Source organism: Phacochoerus africanus, chromosome 2 (assembly GCF_016906955.1).
Source record: "Phacochoerus africanus isolate WHEZ1 chromosome 2, ROS_Pafr_v1, whole genome shotgun sequence".
Taxonomy (NCBI): Eukaryota; Metazoa; Chordata; class Mammalia; order Artiodactyla; family Suidae; genus Phacochoerus; species Phacochoerus africanus.
In genome coordinates this window covers 116,306,787-116,328,508 of record NC_062545.1, presented here as the reverse complement: position 1 = coordinate 116,328,508, position 21,722 = coordinate 116,306,787, and the positions used below count along the sequence as shown (strand labels likewise).

General features: G+C 41.1%; 1 protein-coding gene and 1 long non-coding RNA gene across 2 annotated transcripts in view; one reads left to right on the top strand and one right to left on the bottom strand.

Annotated features, from left to right (window-relative positions):
* MYZAP (myocardial zonula adherens protein) overlaps nucleotides 1-21,484 on the top strand; it is a 98,413-nt gene extending 76,929 nt beyond the window's left edge. The window contains exons 12-13 of the mRNA XM_047766261.1: nucleotides 12,556-12,656; nucleotides 20,532-21,484. Coding sequence (XP_047622217.1) covers nucleotides 12,556-12,656; nucleotides 20,532-20,628 — 198 coding nt within the window. The 3' untranslated portion in view covers nucleotides 20,629-21,484. The remainder of the gene's footprint in view (nucleotides 1-12,555; nucleotides 12,657-20,531) is intronic.
* Nucleotides 11,553-20,595, bottom strand: LOC125119381 (uncharacterized). The gene is made up of 3 exons (XR_007133081.1): nucleotides 20,471-20,595; nucleotides 19,698-19,847; nucleotides 11,553-11,915 (listed from the first exon to the last, which is right to left on the bottom strand). It is a non-coding gene; the product is annotated as an uncharacterized LOC125119381 (long non-coding RNA).
* Nucleotides 21,485-21,722: the final 238 nt, after the last annotated feature.

Sequence of the window (21,722 nt, the reverse complement as noted above, 5' to 3'; positions counted from 1 at the left end):
TCCCATATAGGTTCATTTTTTTTCTTCCTTTTTTTTTGTTTTTTTGCTATTTCTTTGGGCCGCTCTTGCGGCATATGGAGGTTCCCAGGCTAGGAGTCTAATCGGAGCTGTAGCCACCAGCCTGCTCCAGAGCCACAGCAACGCGGGATCCGAGCTGCGTTTGCAACCTACACCACAGCTCACGGCAACGCCGGATCGTCAACCCACTGAGCAAGGGCAGGGACCGAACCCGCAACCTCATGGTTCCTAGTCGGATTCGTTAACCACTGCGCCACGACGGGATCTCCCACCCATATAGGTTCTTATAGAATACCGAGTAAAGTTCCCTGTGGCATACAGTAAGGTCCTTGCTGGTCATCTCTTTTATGATGTAACACCAGGAATTTTTATACCTTGACTTTCCATCTTCTGTCTTTAACTGCAGTGATGCCAATGGTGGTATTTCAGCTATCTTTGAAAAGTTTTGGTGGACAGAGCTGGTAACCTCCTATATCCCATTGTGAACTGGAGTTTGGCACTTGCCCTCAGCCTCTACATGGACTAAATCATGAGCCACTGTAGCTGCTGACCTGCAGCACCAGCTGAGTGGAGCTCAGGGTGGAGACCAGGAATGAGGCACTCTGTGCTCTGGGAAAACTGGAAGAACAGGTCTTTAGATAGTTAGATATTTTTAGGAGATTTTATGTGCCCAATTCTTGCATCTCCTCATATCTAGAAAAGTACTAACATCCTTCATGGTGGCATCTGCTCCCTGTGACTAGCAGTAACCTTCACGAGATCAGGCCCAAGCTTTTGTAAAATGTGTGTGTGGCTACACGCACCTCCCCCCTCCCCTTTATCTTATGCACTGATAGTATTTCCCCTGCCTCTCTGGGGCAATATCTCACAGTCTTCTGAGAATGCAGCCACCTTTCAGGGTAAGCCGGTGAGCCCCAGGGGCTGTGAAAACTCAAGATACTGGCCCTGATAGCTGAGGTGCATATCAAAGAAAGGATTTCAGTGAGCCCAGACCTCTTGTGTTCCTGGTACCTAGCCTTTCGTTGCAAAAACTCCTGTGTATCCTATCTCCCTCCTCACCTCCTCAGAGTGGTTTCTCAGGGCTACCTGAGATGCTGTCTCCAGGGCTCAAGTCCTGTTTTTGCCCCACACAAAACTTAACTCTCAATTTCCTGCTTGTGCTTTCTTTCTTTTCTTTTTTTTGAAGTTGTTAAGGACCTAATTGCAGACACAGGAGCCAGACTGCTTGAGTTCTAATGTCCTCTCTGGCACTTACTAGTTTGTGATCTTGTGCAAGTTATTTAATTGCTCTGTGCCTTAGTTTGCTCATCTGTAAATGAAAGTCCTCTCTTTAAAATGATAACCTCTCTACAGAGTTGTTACAAAGACTAAATTAGTTAATATGAAGTGATTAGAAAAGTACATGGTTCACCTTGAAATGCCATGCGTTTAATGTTTCTTTGACTGCTGGCTCCCAGAGACTTTCTCTTTGAAAATAGAGAATGTATTTTTTTTTTTTCTTTTTAGAGTCGCACCTATGGCATGTGGAGGTTTCCAGGCTAGGGGTTAAATTGGAGCTGCAGCTGCCGGCTACACCACAGCCACAGCAATGTCAGATCTGAGCCGTGTCTGCAACCCACACCATAGCTCATGGCAACGCCAGATCCTTAACCCACTGAACAAGGCCAGGGATTGAACCTACATTTTTATGGATGCTAGTCAGGTTCGTTTCCACTGAGCCACAATAGGAACTCTGAAAACGTGGATTATTTTGGTTCCTGAATCATCACCTGTACTTACTGATGCTTAAACTCATTAGATTTTGCAACCCCACCCCCACAAGATCCCTAAAAGTTTGCTGCATTCTGGCGCCATCAGACTACATTTTCATTAACTGATGCAAAAATAGAAAAATTTTTTTCTAATAATTTTTTCTTCACTCATCTCTTGAAGAAATAGCCTACCCCCATTTCCAATATAAGAAGTTATATTAAAATTACAAGCATATATCTTCATAAGGTTGATGAGCTTTCTGAAACTGAACAGATTCTGTTTCATTTGTCTCTGCTGAAGATCCTAAACTTACAGCTCCATTCAGAACTCAGAGGAAAGGAGTCAAATGTCTTGGCTTTGTCCATCGTGAATTTAATGTGTGTTGTGTGGTACATAAACCTCTCAGCCTATCGGCTGTGCATTCCTGGGTCAATTGTGAATTTTCCTGTGTGACACTGGGGCGGCAGCACCAGGCTCCACACACACATTTTATGGGACACACGTTCTTATTTAGTGCATGTGCTACAGTCCCGGCTGGGCCTCAGGGAGTTGGGGGAGGAGGTGACTGCCATACGCTTGTGACATAATTTCCTTCAAATGCCAAAAAAAAAAATGCCCCAAAGTGCTATACCAAGTCCTTCCTTTCTGGAAGGCTCACAGTCTCCTCAAGCTGCCGGGTGGTCTGCATTTCACAGCTCAACACAAGGTGGTGGTATTTGAAAGTAGGAAAACCCTGGAGCCTGATTCTCAGTCCCAGAAACAATCTTTCATTCAGCACAGGCCAGGTGACGGATGGATGCTACTCCTCAGTCTTAGTCTGGAAGACTCAGGGTGGAGTGTTTTTTCTTTCTCTTTCTCTCTTTCTTCCTCCCTCCCTCCCTTCCTTAATTTCTTTTTTTGGTCTTTTTAGGGCCACACCTGCTGCATACGGAGGTTCCCAGACTAGGGGTCAAATCAAAGCTGTGGCTGCTGGCCTACACCACAGCCGTAGCAATGTAGGATCCGATCTACGTCTGTGACTCACACCACTGCTCACAGCAATACCAGATCCTTAACCCACCAGGCAAGGCCAGGGATCGAACCTGTGTCCTTCATGGATAGTAGTCTGGTTCGTTAACACTGAGCTACGACGGGAACTCTGTGTCTATATTTTCTTATATTGAGACCTGTCTCTCTCTATTTTTTTAAAGTATTTCTGTTGTCCCTTTCTCTTTTTTTTTGTCTTTTTGCCATTTCTTGGGCCGCTCTCGCGGCATATGGAGATTCCCAGGCTAGGGGTCCAATCGGATCCGTAGCCACCGGCCTACGCCAGAGCCACAGCAACGCCAGATCCGAGCCGCGTCTGCGACCTACACCACAGATCACGGCAACGCCGGATTGTTAACCCACTAAGCAAGGGCAGGGACCGAACCCGCAACCTCATGGTTCCTACCTAGTTGGATTCGTTAACCACTGCGCCACGACGGGAACTCCTGTCCCTTTCTAATTTTCCTCCTACTGCCCATATCCAGGTTCTCATCATCATATTTTTTCTTGTCAACCTTGTAGTGTATTCATTTATGTAAATAAGCTGCATCTTCTTAAAGTCTATAGTGGAGTTCTCTTGTGGTGTAGTGAGTTAAAGATCTGGCATCTGGGGTCACTGCTCTAGTGTGACAGATGTTAACCAGACATACTACATTGATCATTTTGCAGTGTGTACAAATATCAAATCAGTATATTATAACCTGAATCTAACAGAATGTTATATGTGAGTTAAATCTCAATATTTTTTTAAAAAGTGTACAATGTAATGAATTTTGGTGGTCGAATATACCTGTGAAACCACCACTGCAATCAAGATGGAGAACATTTCCATCATCCCCAAAGACCTCTGTTGCTCTTTGCAGTCCATCTCTCCGTTTCAGCCCCAGACAACCAGGGGTCTGCTTTGGACTTGTTCACATTTTATTTTTTATTTTATATTTTATTTTTTTGGTCTTTTCTAGGGCTGCACCCGCGGCATATGGAGGTTCCCAGGCTAGGGGTCGAATCGGAGCTGTTGCTGTTGACCTACGCCACAGCCACAGCAACGTGGGATCCGAGCTGAGTCTGCGACCCACACCACAGCTCACAGCAACGTTGGATCCTCAACCCACTAAGTGAGGCCAGGGACTGAACCTGCAACCTCATCGTTCCTAGTCATATTCATTAACCACTGCGCCACGACAGGAACTCCTATTCTCCATGCTTTTATTGATATTTGTCTGGGTTGTTTCCAGGTTAGGGCTGTTGTGAATAAAGCTGCTGTGAACATTACTGTGCAGGTCATTATGTGGTTTTCCTCTTGGGGAAATTTCTAGTGGTGTGGTGCCTGGGATGGAGGGTAGATGTAATTTTAACTTTTGAAGAAACTCTTAGTTTATCAAAGGAGTTGTAATATTTTACATTCCCACCAGCAATTGGACTGTTTCACTTTCTCTGCATCGTCACCCTGACTTAGTATGATCCGTCTTTTTACTAGAGCTATGCTGGATGGTGTGTGGTGGTATCTCGTTGTAGGTTTTATTTGCATTCCCATAGCCACTAGTGACGCTGAGCATTTTTAAATGCTTATTGGCCATTTGCTTATCTTGTTTTTTGAAGTGTCTGTTAAAATTTTTTGCCCATTATTTTAATGAGTTTTTGCTTTTCTTCTTTATTGAGTCATTAAGAGTTCTTTATGTATTCTGGATACCAGTTATTTTTCAGGTAATGTATTGTGAACATTTTCTCCAGTTTCATGATCTGCTTTTTATTTTCCTCATATCTTTTGGAGATATTTGTATTTTAATTTTAATTTTTGATAAAGTTCAATTTATCAATTTTATTGTTACAGTTTCTGTTTTTTGTCCTAAGAAATCTTTGCCTACTACAAGGTAACAGATTTTCTTCTATGATTTCCTCTAAATATTGAATAGTTTTTGTTTTTTAATTTAGATCTAAGATCCATTTGGAGTGAATTTTTGTGTTTTGTGTGAAGTAAGGGTTGATATCTTTTTTCACATAGACATCCAATTGTTTCCTTTAAATGTCTCTTTAGCACCTGACATTGATCATTTGTTCCCTTTCCCCCTTCTTTGATCAGTCTGGCTAGGGTGTTATCAATTTTTTTTTAAATGAAAACAGCTTTTGGCTTTGTTAATGTTCTCTCTGCTAATGTTCTCATATCTGTTTTCTGCTTTATTGAGTTATGCTCTAATATTATTCCCTTTCTTCTAATTATTTTGGTATTGGTTTGCTGTTCTTTTTCTAGCTTCTTAAGATGGACCTTAGGTCATTGATTTTAGATCTATCTTCTTTTTTAATATAAGCCTTTAAAGCTGTAAATGTCCCTCTAAGCTCTGCTTCAGCTGCAACCCAAAAGCTTCAATGTGTTGTATTTTCGTTATCATCCAGCTAAAAATATTTTCTAATTTCCTTTCAGATTCTTGTTTGACTTATGGATTATTTAGAAGTGTGTTGTTTAACTTCCAAATATTCGAGGTGTTCTTAGATAACTTATTGTTTTTTTATTTCTAATTTAATTGTTATGGTCCAAGAACATACCTTGTATGGTTTTGATTCTTTTAAATTTATTGAGACCCGTTTTATGGTTCAGCATATGATTTCTCCTGGTTGAATAATGTAAAAAAATATATATATATATATATGTGTGTGTGTATATATATCTCTGTTTTGTGTACATTCTATAAATATCAATTAGATTTAGGTCACTGATAATATTATTTAGGTAATGATTTTCCTGATTTTTATATAATTGTTCTATCAATTACTGAGTGGTGTTAAAATCTCTTCCTATGGTTTAGATTGTCTATTTCTTTCTTTAATTTTGCTATTTTTTTATTTAATATATTTTGAAGCTCTCTTATTAGGTACATACACACTTAAAATTTTTTAATAAGTATAGTTGATTTATAATATTGTATTAATTTCTGCTGTACAGCAAAGTGATTCATTTGTACATATAACATATATTCTTTTCCATTGTGCTTTATCATAGAATATACATATATATATATTTTTTGTCTTTTCCAGGGCCACACTTTTGGCATATGGAGGTTCCCAGGCTAGGGGCCTACGCCAGAACCACAGCAATGCCAGATCCAAGCCAAGTCCGCGACCTGCACCACCACTCATGGCAACACCGGATCCTTAACCCACTGAGCAAGGTCAGGGATCGAACCCACAACCCCATGGTTCCTAGTTGGATTTATTAACCACTGAGCCATGAAGGGAATTCCTATCACAGAATACTGAATTCAGTTCCCCATGCTATACAGTAGGACCTTGTTGTTTATCCATGCTATATTTAATAGTTTCCTCTGCTACTCCCACACTCCCAATCCTTTCTCCCCCATTTCTCCTCGCCCTTGACAACCAGTCTGTTCTTTACACTTGTGAGTCTGTTTCTTTTTCATGGATAGGTACATACACATTTTTGATCGTTGTGCTTTAGTGATGAATTTATCTTCTCATTATCATAAAATGTTGGTCACTACTTTTGTTCATACTCTGTCTTGAAGTTCATTTTTATCTGATATTAATAGTCTCATTCCTGATCTCTTTTATGTTTTCTGTTTGCATGGTATATCTTTTTCCATCCACTTTTTTTTTTTTTTTTTAGGGCTGTACCCATGGCATATAGAAATTCCTTGGCCAAAGGTTGAATTGGAGCTATAGCTGCCAGCCTATGCCACAGCAATGTGGGATCCGAGCTGTGTCTGTGACCTATACCATAGCTCACAGCAACCCCGGATCCTTGACTCATCGAGCAAGGGCAGGGATTGAAGCCACATCCTCATGGATACTAGTTGGATTCATTTCTACTGTGCCATAACAGGAACTCCACCATCCAGTTATTTTTAACTGATCTGTGTCTCTGTATTTAAAGTACAACTGCTGGGAGTTCCCGTTGTGCCACAGTGGTTAATGAATCCGACTAGAAACCATGAGGTTGTGGGTTCCATCCCTGGCTTTGCTCAGTGGGTTAAGGATCCAGCATTGCTGTGAGCTGTGGTGTAGGTCACAGACATGGCTCGGATCCCTCGTTGCTGTGGCTCTGGCATAGGTCGGTGGCTATAGCTCTGATTAGACCCCTAGCCTGGGAACCTCCATATGCTGCAGAAGCAGCCCTAGAAAAGGCAAAAAGACAAAAAGACAAAAAAAAAAGTATAACTCCTATAGGCAATATATGGGTAGATCTTGCTTTTTTATATATTCTGATATTCTCTGTCATATTGGAGTATACAGTCCTTTGACAGTTAATTTTTGTTGATGTGGCTGAATTTAGGTCTGCCATTTTATTGTTTTCTATTTAGTCCCTCTGGTCTGTTTTGTTCGTTTTGCTTGTTTGTTTTGTCCCCCTCTCTTGTCTTCTTTTGGATTATTCCAATATTTTTTAGAATTCCATTTTAATTTGTCCATTGGCATTTGCTGTGTTTGTAATGTTTTAGTGGTTGCTCTAGGTGTCACAGTATACATCATTAAATGTTCACGGTCTGCTTAGAGGTAATATTGTATCACTTCATGTAAAATACAGAAGAATGATAAGGTCCATTTACCCCTCCTGGATATTATAGGTATCATATGTACTGTATCTATATATATTATAAACCCATAGTATACTGTTAGAGTTTTTGCTTTAACTATCGTATATAAAGAAATCAAGAAAATATTATCTTTCATATTTACTCATATAGTATTTATTTCTAATATTCTTCATTCATTCCTGAAAACCTGAGTTTCTTTCTCAAATCATCTCTCTTCAACCTGGAAAGTCTTTTATTTAGCATTTACTGTAGTACAAGCCAGATGAGGACACATTCACTTAAGTTTTTATTATTTGAAAGCAGGGTCTTTATTTCATCCTCATTATCAAATATATATGTGTGTGTGTGTGTGTGTGTGTGTATATATATATAGTTTTAGGTTGACACTTTTAGATTCACTGTCTTCTGGCTTTCATAGTTCAAAAATTCTTTTTTATTGAAGTATAGTTGATTTATAATGTGTCAGTTTCTGGCGTACAGAAAAGTGGTTTAGTTATACATTCACATATATATATATATATATATATATATATATATATGTTTATATTTTTCCATTATAGTTTAAGATATTGAATATACCCTTTAGTAGCCATAAATTTGTTTTCTATGTCTGTAAATCTGATTTTTGTTTTGTAAACAAGTTCATTTGTACTATATTTTAGGTTCTTCATATAAATGATATCATATATTTGTCTGAATTACTTCACTTAATATGATAACCTCTAGGTCATCCATATGCAAATAGCAAATAGCATTATTTCATTCCTTTTTATGGCTTAATAGTATTCCATTGTATGCATATACCACATCTTTATCCATTCATCTGTTGATGGACATTTAGCCTGGCTTCCATGTCTTAGCTATTGTAAATAATGCTGCACTGAACACTGAGGTGCAGGTATCTTTTTGAATTAGAATCTTCCCTGGATATATGCCCAGGAGTGGGTGGGATTGTTAGTTCTGTGGCAGCTCTAGTTTTTTAAGGAGCTTCTATACTGTTTTCCTTAGTAGATGTACCAATTCATATTCCCACCAGCAGTGTAGGGGGTTTTTCTTTCCTCCACACACTCTCCAGCATTTGCTGTTGTAGATTTTTTGATGTGGCCATTCTGACCAGTGTGAGGTGATACCTCATGGTAATAATTAGTGATGGTGAGCATCTTTTCCTGTGCCTATTGGCCATCTGTATGTCTTCTTTGGAGAAATGTCTATTTAGGTCCTCTGCCCATTTTTTTTTTTTTTCTTTTTAGGGCCACAACTCAGGCATATGGGGTTGAACTGCAGGCTAGGGGTTGAACTGGAGCTGCAGTTGCAGCCCTACACCACGATCACAGCAATGCCAGATCCAAGCTGTGTCTGCGACCTATGCCACAACTCATGACAATGCTGGATCTTTAACCCACTGAGTGAGGCCAGGGATCAAACCTACATCCTCATGAATACTAGTTGGGTTCTTAACCTGCTAAGCCACAGCAGGAACTCCCTCTGTGCATTTTTTTGATTGGGTTTTTGTTGTTGTTGTTATCGGGTAATATAAGCTGTTTGTATATTTTAGAAGTTAAGCCCTTGTCTGTCGCATCATTTTCAAATATTTTCTCCCAGTCTGTAGGTTGTTTTATTGTTTTGTTTATGGTCTCCTTTGCTGTGCAAAAGCTTTTAATGTTTGATAGATCCCATTTATTTATTTTTCTTTTATTCCTGTTGCCTTGGGAGACTAAAAAAACCACTCCTTTGATTTATGGCTTTCATAGTTTTTGATGAGCAACCTTTAGTAATTGAAATTACTGTTCCCCTGTATGTACCATGATTGCTTTCAAGATTTTTGTGGTTTTCAGTAATTTAACTGTGATATGCCAGGGTATATTTCTCTAGGTTTGCTGAGATTATTGAATTTGTAAATTTGTATCTTTCACCAAATATTGGGAAATTTCAGCCATTCTTTCTTCAGCCATTTTTTCTACCCTAGTTTCTCCTTTCCTTCTGTGATTCCAGTGTCCCTAAGTTAGGCTTTTAGAAATTGTCCCATAGTTCCATGAAGTTCCTTTTATTATTTTTAACATTTTCTTGATCTTATTTTGATTGAGTTTGATTGCTATTATGTGTCTTTAAGTTTACTGACTCCTTGCTTTGTCATCTCCATTCTAAGTTAATCTAGTGTTTGTTTTTTTTTTAATTTCAGGCATTGTATTTTTAAGTTCTAAAGTTACCATTTATTTTCTATTTTCTTTTTTACTACTTCATAAATTATTAACATATTTTCCTTTACCTTCTTGACCACAGTTATATCTGCATTCTAGTCCTTTTGTGAAAATTCCAGCATCTGAGTCATTTCAGGATTGGTTCTCTTTGCCCTTAGGACTACATCACATTCTCCTGACTCTTCATATGTGAAGTAATTTTGGATTATAATATGGACATTGTAAATGTTTTGCTGTAGAAACTTTGGATTCTGTTACTGCTCTCAGCATCATTGAGCTTTTTTTGTTTTAGAAGGTAAAGAATTTGGCTAGAGGAAAAAAGGAAGAATTTGGTTAGACCCAACTACACCCTACCATGCTGCAGTGGGTGATAGCTTAGATCTCAGTTCAGTTCTTTAAGTCTTGGCTGCAAATGTCTTTCACTTTGTACTACACATACATGGTTCAGTGGCCTGCCAGAGACTTGGGCTGAGTATGTACACAGAATTTAGAATTTCAGTCTTCTCTGCTACTTCCTTTTTAGCTTCCTCCTGACTCTTGGTAACCCTGGTTATCCTTCTATCCAGCAGACTCCTACTGGGATTTTTCCTACCAGGAAGACGATCTATTTAATTTTTATTGTGCTGCCATCACCAAGACTACTACTGCTCTTGGGCAAAGGTGCAAACCAAAACAAATGAATCAGAGGACCCATTCAATGCTCGTTATTGATTTCAGGTTTTACCTCCCCTCTAAATCTTTCCTGTCCCTTGTCGAGTCACTAAACACCTCTGCAGTTGGTTTTTCTTTTATCCAAGGTTGATAGCTGTTCTTTGCAGGAGGATCCATTGGTTAAGTGCTTACTTCTACATACTAGAAGTACAGCTTTCACTCCTCTTTACCTGGAAAATTGCAATGACTTCCTTGATCAGTCTTCCTCCCTTTAGTTTGATTTCCTTCCAATACTGTTTTCACTTAGGAGTCTAAGTGTCTACAATAAAATCTAGTTGTTGACTCTGATCGCAGAGGATTGGGTGTGGAGTGTTTGTAATGGCGTACATAGTCCTTGATAACTAATCCTGTCCACTTGTATATTGCAGTTAGATGCCTGTTCTCAATTCAGTACATTTCCACAATTCTGGATCACTCAGGCCTTTGTTTCCCTTACTCTCTTTCCCTTGCATAACTCCAGGAAGTCTTCAAAGACAGGTCAACCCTCTTCCCCATCATGAGTTAGGCAACCCCTCTGATTCTCCCCATAATTCTGTGAGTCCACCTGGCATGGGACTTATGACCTTGTTATTTTCTGCTTAGGTGTCTGTACCCTGACAAAACTGAGCTGCCAATCATGCCTTATTTCTTTAACTTTCCTCCCCTCACCTAATTTTACATACTACCTGATATGTAGCAGATAATCAGTTTTTTTAACTGACTGTATTACATTATTAAGAGTATAAGGTTTTTGAACCAATGCTTCAGTGGATGGCTGATGCGTATACATAAGAGTTTCTCTGAAATAGAACAAAGGAATCGGGGCTACCAGTCCACTATTCACTGTGTCCCAATTGAGGGGTATTTGCTAACCTTGTCTTTTATGCATCTTAACTAAACGTAATTGACCCAACATTTTATGAAATCCTCATGATTAAAGTCTACTGAGAAAGAATAAAACAGTGGGATTGCTAGAGCTTGTTAATGGCCTTTTCTGCTGTTCTCTTTCTTTATGAGTGGGAGAGTTCAAATATTGTTGGTGAAGCTGTGTGTGTGTGTAAATGGTGATGAACCCCTGGCAGTAAGCCAGCACCATTCTCCCATACTGAGCATCAGGTAATAGATGCAGAGCCCGTAGGTCTGTCATGGCTTGTCAGCTGCTAGGGAATCTGGAATGCATTCTCTTCCCGAACACCACTTCCCATTTATCAGAAGAGATTCCTAGACTTTTACATCCTGTGGAACATGAGTCTGCACCAAGCTGCTGCTTTGCACCTTGCTATCACCCTTTTTGTAGTTATGCAAGTAAAATGCTCATTTTAAAAGCATTTATACATTTATTTATTCAATAAATATTTATCTTGCAGCTCCTACATGCCATGCTCTGAGGATACAGCCAGGAAGATAGTTATGGTCATTGCCTCAGGAAAATTTAGTTGAGCATTACAGAAAATATACAGAACTTTTAAAAAAAAAAAATCCAAAAATCTCAATACATAGAAATAGCCATTGTCTGTCTTTTTTTAAAAAAATGTGTTTTTGTCTTTTAGATTTTAGGCACCAGCACTTCATCTGTTTTCTTTCAATATCCTTAACTCTTGTGCTCCTTTGTCCTTCATATCTCCCATGGGGCAGATTTCCAGTTCCTGAGCATCTAACATCAACCCATGTAATGTTTAGCTCTGGCCTGAAAAAAAAAAAAAACTATTTAGAATGCTAATTTTAATCCCAAGGAGCTTGTTTTACTTTATATGTTTGAGATTCTGAATTTTCCCCACCTATGAAATACTAATTATTGTTATAGAGGTATTTCCCACTAAATTAAATTAACAGACTTACTCATTTTACAGTTTAATGAAAGAGTATTAAAACATCAGCTGTACCTTATTTATAACTGCAAAAAAAAGTGATAAATATCTAAATGCCATCAGTAAGAGACTAGTTAAATAAAAAATGTACATCCAGACAATGGAATGCTAGGAACCCATTAAAATAGTTTGTTGACCTAAAAAGAAATCTAATAAACATGGAAAGAGTCACAACAAATTGTTGAGTGGGGAAAAGCAGCAAATAATAATGGTATAGAGTAGGATATTTGTTTCCATTTAGGTAAAATTGGATTCCTATGTATGTCCATGGACAGAAAGCTACCTGTAAGGATTCAATCAATGTATTTCTTCAGTTCTTCCTGTGTAAGAGGTGGATAATAAATGCATTGTGATAGATGTCTGTGTCTTACGGGGAAATCCCGCTAAGACATATAAATTATATCATACGTATTTGTGGGGGAATATATTTACTAAAAATACTTTTTTCTTCATCTCTAGAATAATGAACTACAAAGCAGGCTGGACTATTTAACAGAAACCCAGCCCAGGACTGAGGTGGAAACCAGAGAGATTGGAGTGGGCTGTGATCTCCTACCCAGGTATTTGGCAATTTCCTATTTTTCCAACTCACATTCCCCTCTGATTTGAGAAAATACGTTCCTGGACTGTTACTACCAGAACTGCATTTTTTTCTATCAAAAATATTTCTACAAAGAGATGTAGTGGCTGCTGAGGGGTCTGACTGGTTTCTGTGCAGCAGGGAGGTTGTGTGAGGCCAAGGGGAAGCCACTTCAGAGAGACTGGCCCTATCAATGAATGCATGCATTTGGTCCTTCACTTATTCCTTCGTTTGTTTATTCAGCAAACATCTGTTGAGTACCTTCTCTGTGCCAGACAGTGATGATAAGGAGAGGGATGAGACTGGGTTTCTCCCCGAGGGCATTCTGGAAGGGAAGAAAAATACGCAGGCAGACATTTTCAGCCATGTGAGAGGGGGCTGTGAGGTGCTTGAGTAGCAAAGAGGAGCAAGAGTCTAAATCTTGAACAAAGTCCATCTCTTCCCCAGTACTGCAGCTGAGTGTTGTCACGTACTGGACCAGACTCATAAATACATGATCTGCCTCATTCATGAGAAGATAAACTATAACCTGGTTTGTTAATGTGCATTTCTGAGCTAGAGGACTGCCCTTGTGTTGTTAAGCTGCTCCACAAGCCCAGTGCCTGGGTCTCTCCCTAGTCAGGTTAGAGCCTGTGAACAATAACCAACCCACTGACTCCGGGTGCTCATAACTGTGCTTGGCCCAAAGAGAACACAAACAAGTTTATGAGAACATTGATGGTATGTGGTCTGTGATTTATGTGACTAACGCCACATAGTGCCTCGGTGACTGTGTATAGAAGTGTGTATTGTTGTGTAATCGGGGCATTTGTGTGTGTTGTGTTAGACGTTAGTGGGCCAGAAAAATGTAGGATCCTAGCCTTGAATGGTTATATCGGTGGGCAACAGAGATGAGCTGATGGCCAGGCTGGGCTGGGATACTAGATCTGGTCTGGTCCTCCAAGTTAGCAGCCACAGGACAGGTTCAGGCTGGACTCTTCCTTGTTGGGGCCTCGGTTTCCCAGTCTGAGAAGTCTTCCATTTGACTAGGTGACTTCTCAGCTCTAACACTGTACAACAGTGCCCCATTTTGCTCCCTATTTTATTCACTGCTGATGTTGTCTTTCTTGTTCATTAAAATGGCCACTTGCCGTTCCCCAAAGTATTTACCAACAGCAGCATTAAGCTTTTTTCTTTGACATTATTCTCAATTACATTCCTTGCTTGCCTTCTGGTAAAAACAAGGCAATTTTATCATTCTGATATAATTGACAGAAAATGTTTCAAAAAGAAAGGAAAAAGAATATGTAAGTTGACGCCAGGTCTCATGAACGCAGGGACAAAATACCTGATAAAAATAGGACCCCCCAAAATGATTGATCATGTCCAGGGACTCCTTTTAAAGTATAAATAGTTTGGCCATTTTCCTTTTTTTTTTTTTTAATTTTTCAAGAACTAAGTGGCTTTAGCCCACTCTAATTGCCCACATAATAAATCTTGTTTGGTTAAGGCGGGTACAAAACTATGCCTGAAACCAATAAATTGTTTGTTTTCTAATTCCCACATTTTGGCTTAAAACAAGCCTTTCAATTTGTATGCCGAAGGATAGCCTGAAGCAAACTTTTATGGCTAAGTTATGAAACCACAAAGCAGTTTTCATAATGGAAGTGCTGACAGACCCTTAACTTATGGCCACGCTGAACTTGGAAGCCACTTCAGTATCTAAAAGCAGCTTTTCCATAAACATAACATTTGGTTTCCCCCAGGATCCATCTTAGCACTTTTAACTACCTGGGTCAATCGGCAGAGGAAATGAAAACTACGTATCCACATTTCCGAAAAGGCAGAGTAATATTTCATTTGTTTCCTCACAAATATTTATGAAGTCCCTACTATGTGACAGACACTGTGCAAGGCCAGGGGCACGACATCTTGAGAGGTGATTCAGGGCCACACTTTCCCACCTGTGCTTTTTGGAACTGTGTGCTTTGTGCTAGGGCTCCAAGGAGGGGCCTCAGGACGAGGAGGTGAACAAGGAGCTGGCCTGTGGAGACCTTCCCCACCAAAGAAAACAAAAAGAACCTGAAAAACCCAGATTTTAGTGTGTTTTCTATGTTAAATTCCAAGTCAGATTTTGCCTGAATGAAGAGCTCTGTGGTCTAAATCAATTTGGAACCTACAGTCTAGTTTAATCCCTGTGTCTTATAGACACCAAAACCAAAGCCCAGAGAGATAAAGGGATTCAGTAAAAGCCACACAGCCAGGATGTGAACCATACATTCTGAGTCCTGGTGTGGTACGTCTGGCAGTTTTAAAATACTCTAAATAGAGGGTTGCTAAATTGTGTTATGTATGTTTGAACAAAATTCCTGGTTCTCACTTAGACTTCAAGCTTGCATCTAATTATTACAGGATTCCTTGGTGCTTTCCAGAATATTTTAAGAACAGGCTCCCCAAATGTTTTATATCCATAAGAGTAATGAATTAATAAGCCTCAGCTGTGCAGATGAGTTTTGTCCTTCCTCCAAGTACTCCTGTAGAGAACTTGGCAGTGGCTGTCAGCTGGGAGGGCTCAGGCTGTGGGGCTTCCGTGCCCGGCCGGCTGCCAGCTGAGCATAGCCCTATGCAGGTTGCTCAGTCTCTCTTAAACCTCAGTGATTTCATCCTTAAAATGGGAATCAAGATGACAATATCAAATCTTACAGGTTGCTTTGAGGATTAAGTGAAAACATGTATAGGAAGCATTCAGCATGGTAACTAGACCAAAGGTAAGCCCTTAATAAATAATAGCTATTATTCCCAGTAACTAAATCAGAACTCTGATTTTACATGTAAGACTGTATCAAATATAAATGAATCTAGGTATGCTAAAACATTTCTTTAAATTCATTTTTTTTTTTTTGGTGGCCATCAGTGCTTTTATTAAATGGATTGATAGCTTATCAAGTAGTTAGTGCTTCCATATGCATTGAGCTCTTCAGTTAAACTATCAGTGGTTTGGAACCCTCTGGACACAGTGTAAAGCTCTAGAAGCCCCAGTGATTGATAAAGTCTCCATCAGCTGCGACATTAGAGGTCCCAGCCCGTTCCAAGCACTGGGCATAAAGCCTTGCTGTAGAGCAGTACAGCCCCACAACCCATTTCTCCATATACCTGCAAGTCTTCAACTCTGTGCTTCAGCTAATAGCATTTGACTTACAATTAGAGCTGCACCGTTTTTATGTGCTGCCGGAAAAAATCTGAAGTCAGCCTTTACTTACAGAGCCATTAAGCCCTTTTATTACTCCTACCCCCTCCCTGACAACACTGCGTACTCCTGTGGACAGGGACCCTTAGGCTGCCATCCCCAAGTCTAGCGTTTTCTTGATGCTCAATTAACATTCATTGGCAGAATGAATGAAAGGTCCACGCCAACTAAGAAAGGACTTGAAAGAGGCAATTCTTGCTTATGTTTTACTTCTTAGTGTTTATTTCCTCTCTCCACTACCATGTAAGCTCCATGATGGCAGGAATTTACATGTCAATAACTGCAGTATTGTGGGGACTGACTTAGCACAGGGCCAGCAATGGGTCAATAGTTGCTGAATGGAGCCATCTCTGGAGCCTTTGATGGTTCTTCCTTGGTAGAAGGCTGTCTGCTTCCTGTAGGACTCTCCTCTCCTGATTCTCTCATTTCCCTGGCCTGTCCTCCATCATCTTAGATGGTTTCTCTTTCTCCCACCCAGATCTTCACCCTGGGAGCGCCTCATGGTTTATCTTAGTGACAGTCATTCCTGCAAAGACAGCATCCAGTCCTGTGGCTTTACCTCTTCCCTCCCTGTGGATGGTAGTTCAGACTTCCGTCTTGCCTACCAGTCCTCATTCCTGGCTGCCTGCAGGGAACCACTTGATCTGCACACCCACCACATCCTAAGCTGAGCTCATCATTTTTTTCCCATCCAAGTCTTAACTCTAGTTGTGGTTAAAAGTGGTGGCTTGGGTTTGGGTCTTTTGCACCTACAGCTTTGGGCAAAGCCCTCACCTCCCTCTTTGAATCTCAGTTTCCTTGCCTAGAAAGGCAAGATTCTGATAGTAATTCCTCCTGAAACTTGCTGGGATGGTTTAGTAAGACACAGGCACAAAGTGCCCAGTGCACTGACCACCGTTTCATATTTCTATTGATGCTACCACCACTTTCCCAGTTAGCTAACCGCAGTATATCGTAGTTACCTTTGAGCTGTAAATTGCTTTGCTCTGGGACTCACACACTCGTATGGGGCAGGCTTTTGCCTTCGTTACTTGCTTCACACCTTTCCATTCCCACCATGCTGGCCTACTTGAGACCAGTGTTCTCTGTCTAATCTTTTCAGTCTCATCTTTCTGCCTCCAGTTCCTCCTCCTCAAAGTCTTCCCCTTCTATATCTCCTCCTCGTGTTAGAGAATTCTGGGAAGTAAAGAACTTATTAAAGGGCAAGGAGAGGAGGAAGGGGTGCAAAGGCATCACCATGGTTTCGGAGGCTTTTAAACACCTATTTTAAAAATATATACATCAGATTTTTCAAATCAAACTCAAATATTAATTTAAGCCATTGAGAGCAATTTTAGGTCAGCTCAGCTTCATTCAAAGAGAAAATTGGAAAACAAAATATCAAAAGAAAAGAGACTTCTTTTTCTTGCCCCTTGGGGAACCTGTTTCCAGCACAGTCATAAAATAGGTATGATTTAACAAAAAATATTCCTTCTGGTCATAAGTGCCAGCACACAATAAGTACTTTAAAAGGCCTATGTTTTAATATTTTTATCATAGAGATCAGAACCCAAAGCAGCTTTCTGTTAAAGCTTTATCTATTGACTCTGCTACTGTTTCCCTTTATGGATTAATAAAAGACTAACAATAGCCTTAATGTGTTAAGGGTTGGATTTTAGTTCTGTGATTGAAATTATTTGTGTTCTTGAAATCCTGCTGTTTCCTAGCAATCAACTAAATAAAATACCTCACTTCTTTTTGAAAGAGTGGGTTTCCAAAATAGGCTCTCATATCCCACAGGGTTCACCTTCATAAATATTTCTGTATTTTATGGGCTTTTAGGATGTTGTCACCAGAGACTATTTCTGGTCTGTGGAATTTTCACAGGAGTTGGCACAAACTGCCATCTGGTTCTTGCCCCTGGCACTTCACTAAACAGCCTAGTCAGGTCACTGGGGACTCCTTTCTGTGGCAGGTGAAGGTGACCCTTTGACCTCTCCTCATAATCTGTTGTGTTCTGCTTTCCTGTGTCATCCATGCGTGTGGTGATTTCTGTACCTGGCCTGAGTGAGCTGCGGAGGTCAGAAAGATGAGTGAGTGAGAGAGTGTTTTCATCCCCTGTTAAATTATAACTAGCAGAGGATGTACACACCAGAGGGTGCACTGAGATGCTTCCAGTAGTGTGTTGTAAGCCTCTGTGACCATCATTTTTGAGGGAGGGATGGAGAGAGGGAGGAGTGGAGAGGATGGAAAAGCCATACTGAATCTCTTGGGGAGAGGCATGTGAAATTTAACATTCCCCCCAAGCTTCTAACTGGCCGCTAGAAAGCTGTCTCCCAACCATAGTTGAAAATCACTGCAGGGAAATGGGAGGTGTTACTGATGGGAAAGTTGAGCCAAAGTGAACCTTGTGGAAGCAGAGACTTGAGCGGCACTGCTCAAGGAAACTGAGTGCACACAGAGAAAGGAACGACGGTTTCTATCCCTGCTGTGGGGAATCGGGGAAACTGTCACAGAGTGGGCGATGTTGGTTTGAATCTTGAAGTACAGACAGGAATCGATCAGACCAATTTGATGAGAAAGCATTCAAGACAGCGGGCCAGCTGAGGGGGCGCACTGTGAAGCAGTATGTAAATGAGAGCTGTGTTTCTTAACGAGACCAGGTTGGGACCAGATGTAAGAGTAGATGGTGGAGGCCTTTACACTATGCAGAGGAGTCTAGACTCCATCCAGGAAGCAGTGGGGAGACTTTGAAGGGTTTTAACAACAGTAATATGCTCCAGTTGTCCTTGCAGGGAAGTATCTTTGACAGCAAGATGCATAGTAGATTTGGAGGTGAGGAAAACTCTGCCAACACTGAGGGCAGGAAGACCAGGTGGAGTAACAGTCCTGTGTCCAGAGATAATTATGAGAGAATGAACTTGGGCAGAGGCTGAAGGAAGAAAGAATGATGACAAAACAGTTGAAGGAGGTAGATGCCATATCATTTCGTGAACAATGGACATGGGAAGTTAGGGGAAAGGAAGCAGTCTCACACCTCATAGTGCACTTAGCACTGCATTAGTTGGGATAAGGAATAAAACTGATGTAACAAAAAGCCCACCAATCTCGATGGCTTAACAAAATAAAAACTGCTATCTCCTGCTGCAGCCCAAGGCCGGTAGGCACGGTCCTCACTCCTTACAGGTATTCAGGAACCCAGGATGCTTCAATCTTAGAGACCCTGCCTGGGCTGTGGGGTCCTCTGGGGCCCACCAGCGTATCCTATGCATGAGGGCTAAGAGACTGAGCTTAGAGGATTATGTAGAAGGTTTTCACAGGCTAAACCTGGAAGCCATAGACATCATTCCTGCCTGTAGTCACATGCCCACCAGATTGCAAGGGAGACTGGGAAAGGTAGATATGTGTCCAGGAGAAAGAAGTGGGATATTTTCTCCATCCTTGTCACCAGAATCCTATTACTGCTGCCTCCCCAAACATCTCCCTAACCTGTCCTTGCTGCTTTACCTCAAGTTCTCATGATCTCACTTCCCTCCCAAATAGCAAAATGCTCCTAACTCAACTTCTGCAACTCCTGTGCAGTCAACCCTCAGCGATGCCAAGCAATCTTGCTAGAATAAAAATAGGAGCATGTCTTGCCCCTCATTAAAACCCTTTAGTGGCTCACCATCCCCTTCTGAACCCACTGGCAGGGCACACAAGGCCCCTCCCCGCCCATGTCGCATCTTCTGCCACTTTCATTATGATTTCTTTACTCTAGCACTACCGAGAGTGTCTCCTTTCCCCACTGTGGCTTCTGCGTTCACCCTTCTTTACCTCTGCAAGTTGAATTGCCTAGAATTTCCATCTTCTCCTTGGCCACTTGAACACCTAGGCAAGGTCACCTTTTCTGTGCCAGTTTCCTCCCAGAGAAGTAGCTGCTCTCACTCTGCCCATCATGTGTTCACTCCTGCGCTCTTCAGCATCCTGGCAGGAAGGGAAGACAGAAGAGACTTAAATGAAGGGACTGTGGAGAAATCAGGGGATGGCTTTTAAGGGAATAAACAATGGACACCAGCCTGCCCTGGAGCTAGCAACCGTGGAAGGTGTTTCCAGCCTGGGCCTGAAAAGGTGGGGTTGGAAAGCTCAGAGAAGGGACGAAGGGATGAGTTCCAGCCTGGCTGGAGGTCAGACGTCCTGGCCTCCCTGTGCTCCTTTCTCTCACTCCCTGTCTCCATCTCCCAATCAGTCAAAGGTAACTGGAAGCTAAAGGGTGAGGGAGCCCACTGATGCCGACCTTCCTGACATCGTCCCAGGGCACAGACTGTGGTGGAGAGGGGCAGCTGGATCTGCACAGACAAATGCATGGTGTTTTGCATAGTTCCTTATGTCTCTATATAGTACCTAACATGTTACATTTAAACTATTTATGAACATGTGTTTCCCACCAAAGAGTTCCCTGAATGCATGTTTTGGTTTTCTGTATCATGGACCCCTGGCACAACCTTTAAAAGTTGCTAAAAATAATGCCCTCCCTCTTAGAATATTTAAGTGCAGTATTCAGCCCCACTGTGGCAGTCTATTTTTAAGTGTTGAAAAAGATTTCTTACCAGGTGAAGCATGTGGAGAGCTTTGTTTCATCCTCCTGACTTGCCTCTTCTCATTTCTCAGCCAAACAGGTAGGACCCGTGAAATTGCAATGCCTTCCAGGAACTATACCCCGTACACACGAGTCCTGGAATTAACCATGAAGAAAACGCTGACTTAAGCACTTGGAGACATGCACTTTTCACAGAGGGACAAAGGCCCTGGAACCCTGCGGCATGAAGTCTGGAAAGGGTGACGGTTGCTTCCTCCTCTATACACTTTAAGCCCCAGTGGAAACTGCTGAGGTTCTGATCCACTTCTAAAACATGAAGGAAGGTGGAGGGGGAGGGCAAGAGAGAGGGCTGGTTTCAAGGTCGTATTTCAAACAACTAACCTGTGTCCCCACTGTACTGGGCCGTCCTTAGCTTTCCATGTAGACACTGAGTCGTGTTGGGAGAATCCCCTCACAGTTTATTTTGTTTTACTAGACTTCGGTTGGGAGGAAAAGGGCATTAACCTGAAATTTCATGTTACTCAGGCCAGGATCATTTGTTACAGCATGAAGGTTTTACTTACCCATAAAAGTATTACAGGCAGTGTTTCTCTGGTACAGGGAAGCCTGCCCACAGGGGCATGGGCCTCTCCAGGGGGAGAAGTGACCCGGAAGGGCAGGTGCCCCAGCGCACAAGGGCAGGTGCTGAGGCCAGTGCAGGGGCGTGGGAGCCTTGAGTACAGCTGGGCCTCACCTGGGCAGACATGCTTCATTCTGATGTACTAATCCCTTGGTTTAATTTGTGCCTTATGCCTTTATGGGGCCAGCTGAAATCACTGTATTTATTGAACCTGTGATTTTTTTTTTTTCTTTCTTTCTCACTTTAATGGAGAGAATTTTGTATGTATGTTGTGGAAATTTAATCACTTAATGTTTTCAGTATCAACTGGTGTTTTTGTTAAAGGAATGAGTAATTTGCTCATGCATGCTCTACTGATATAACTCATGTCACGTATGTTTAATAAATGCCATATATTTTGTCCTATTGATGATGTCATTGTGTGTTATCCATGACCACACAGAAGAGGTGGAGAACAGAATCAGTCTCCAGACTGACCCACAGTCAGGGTACAGTAAGCTTTCAATCAGTACAATCCCTAGAATCTTTTATAAACTCTAAGAGAGGGTGCATGTATATTTATGTGTGTATATATTTAAACCCTGAAGTTTATCTAGTTAACCTACTTTCTAGAAAGACTGAGATACATTTACTTAAAAAAAAA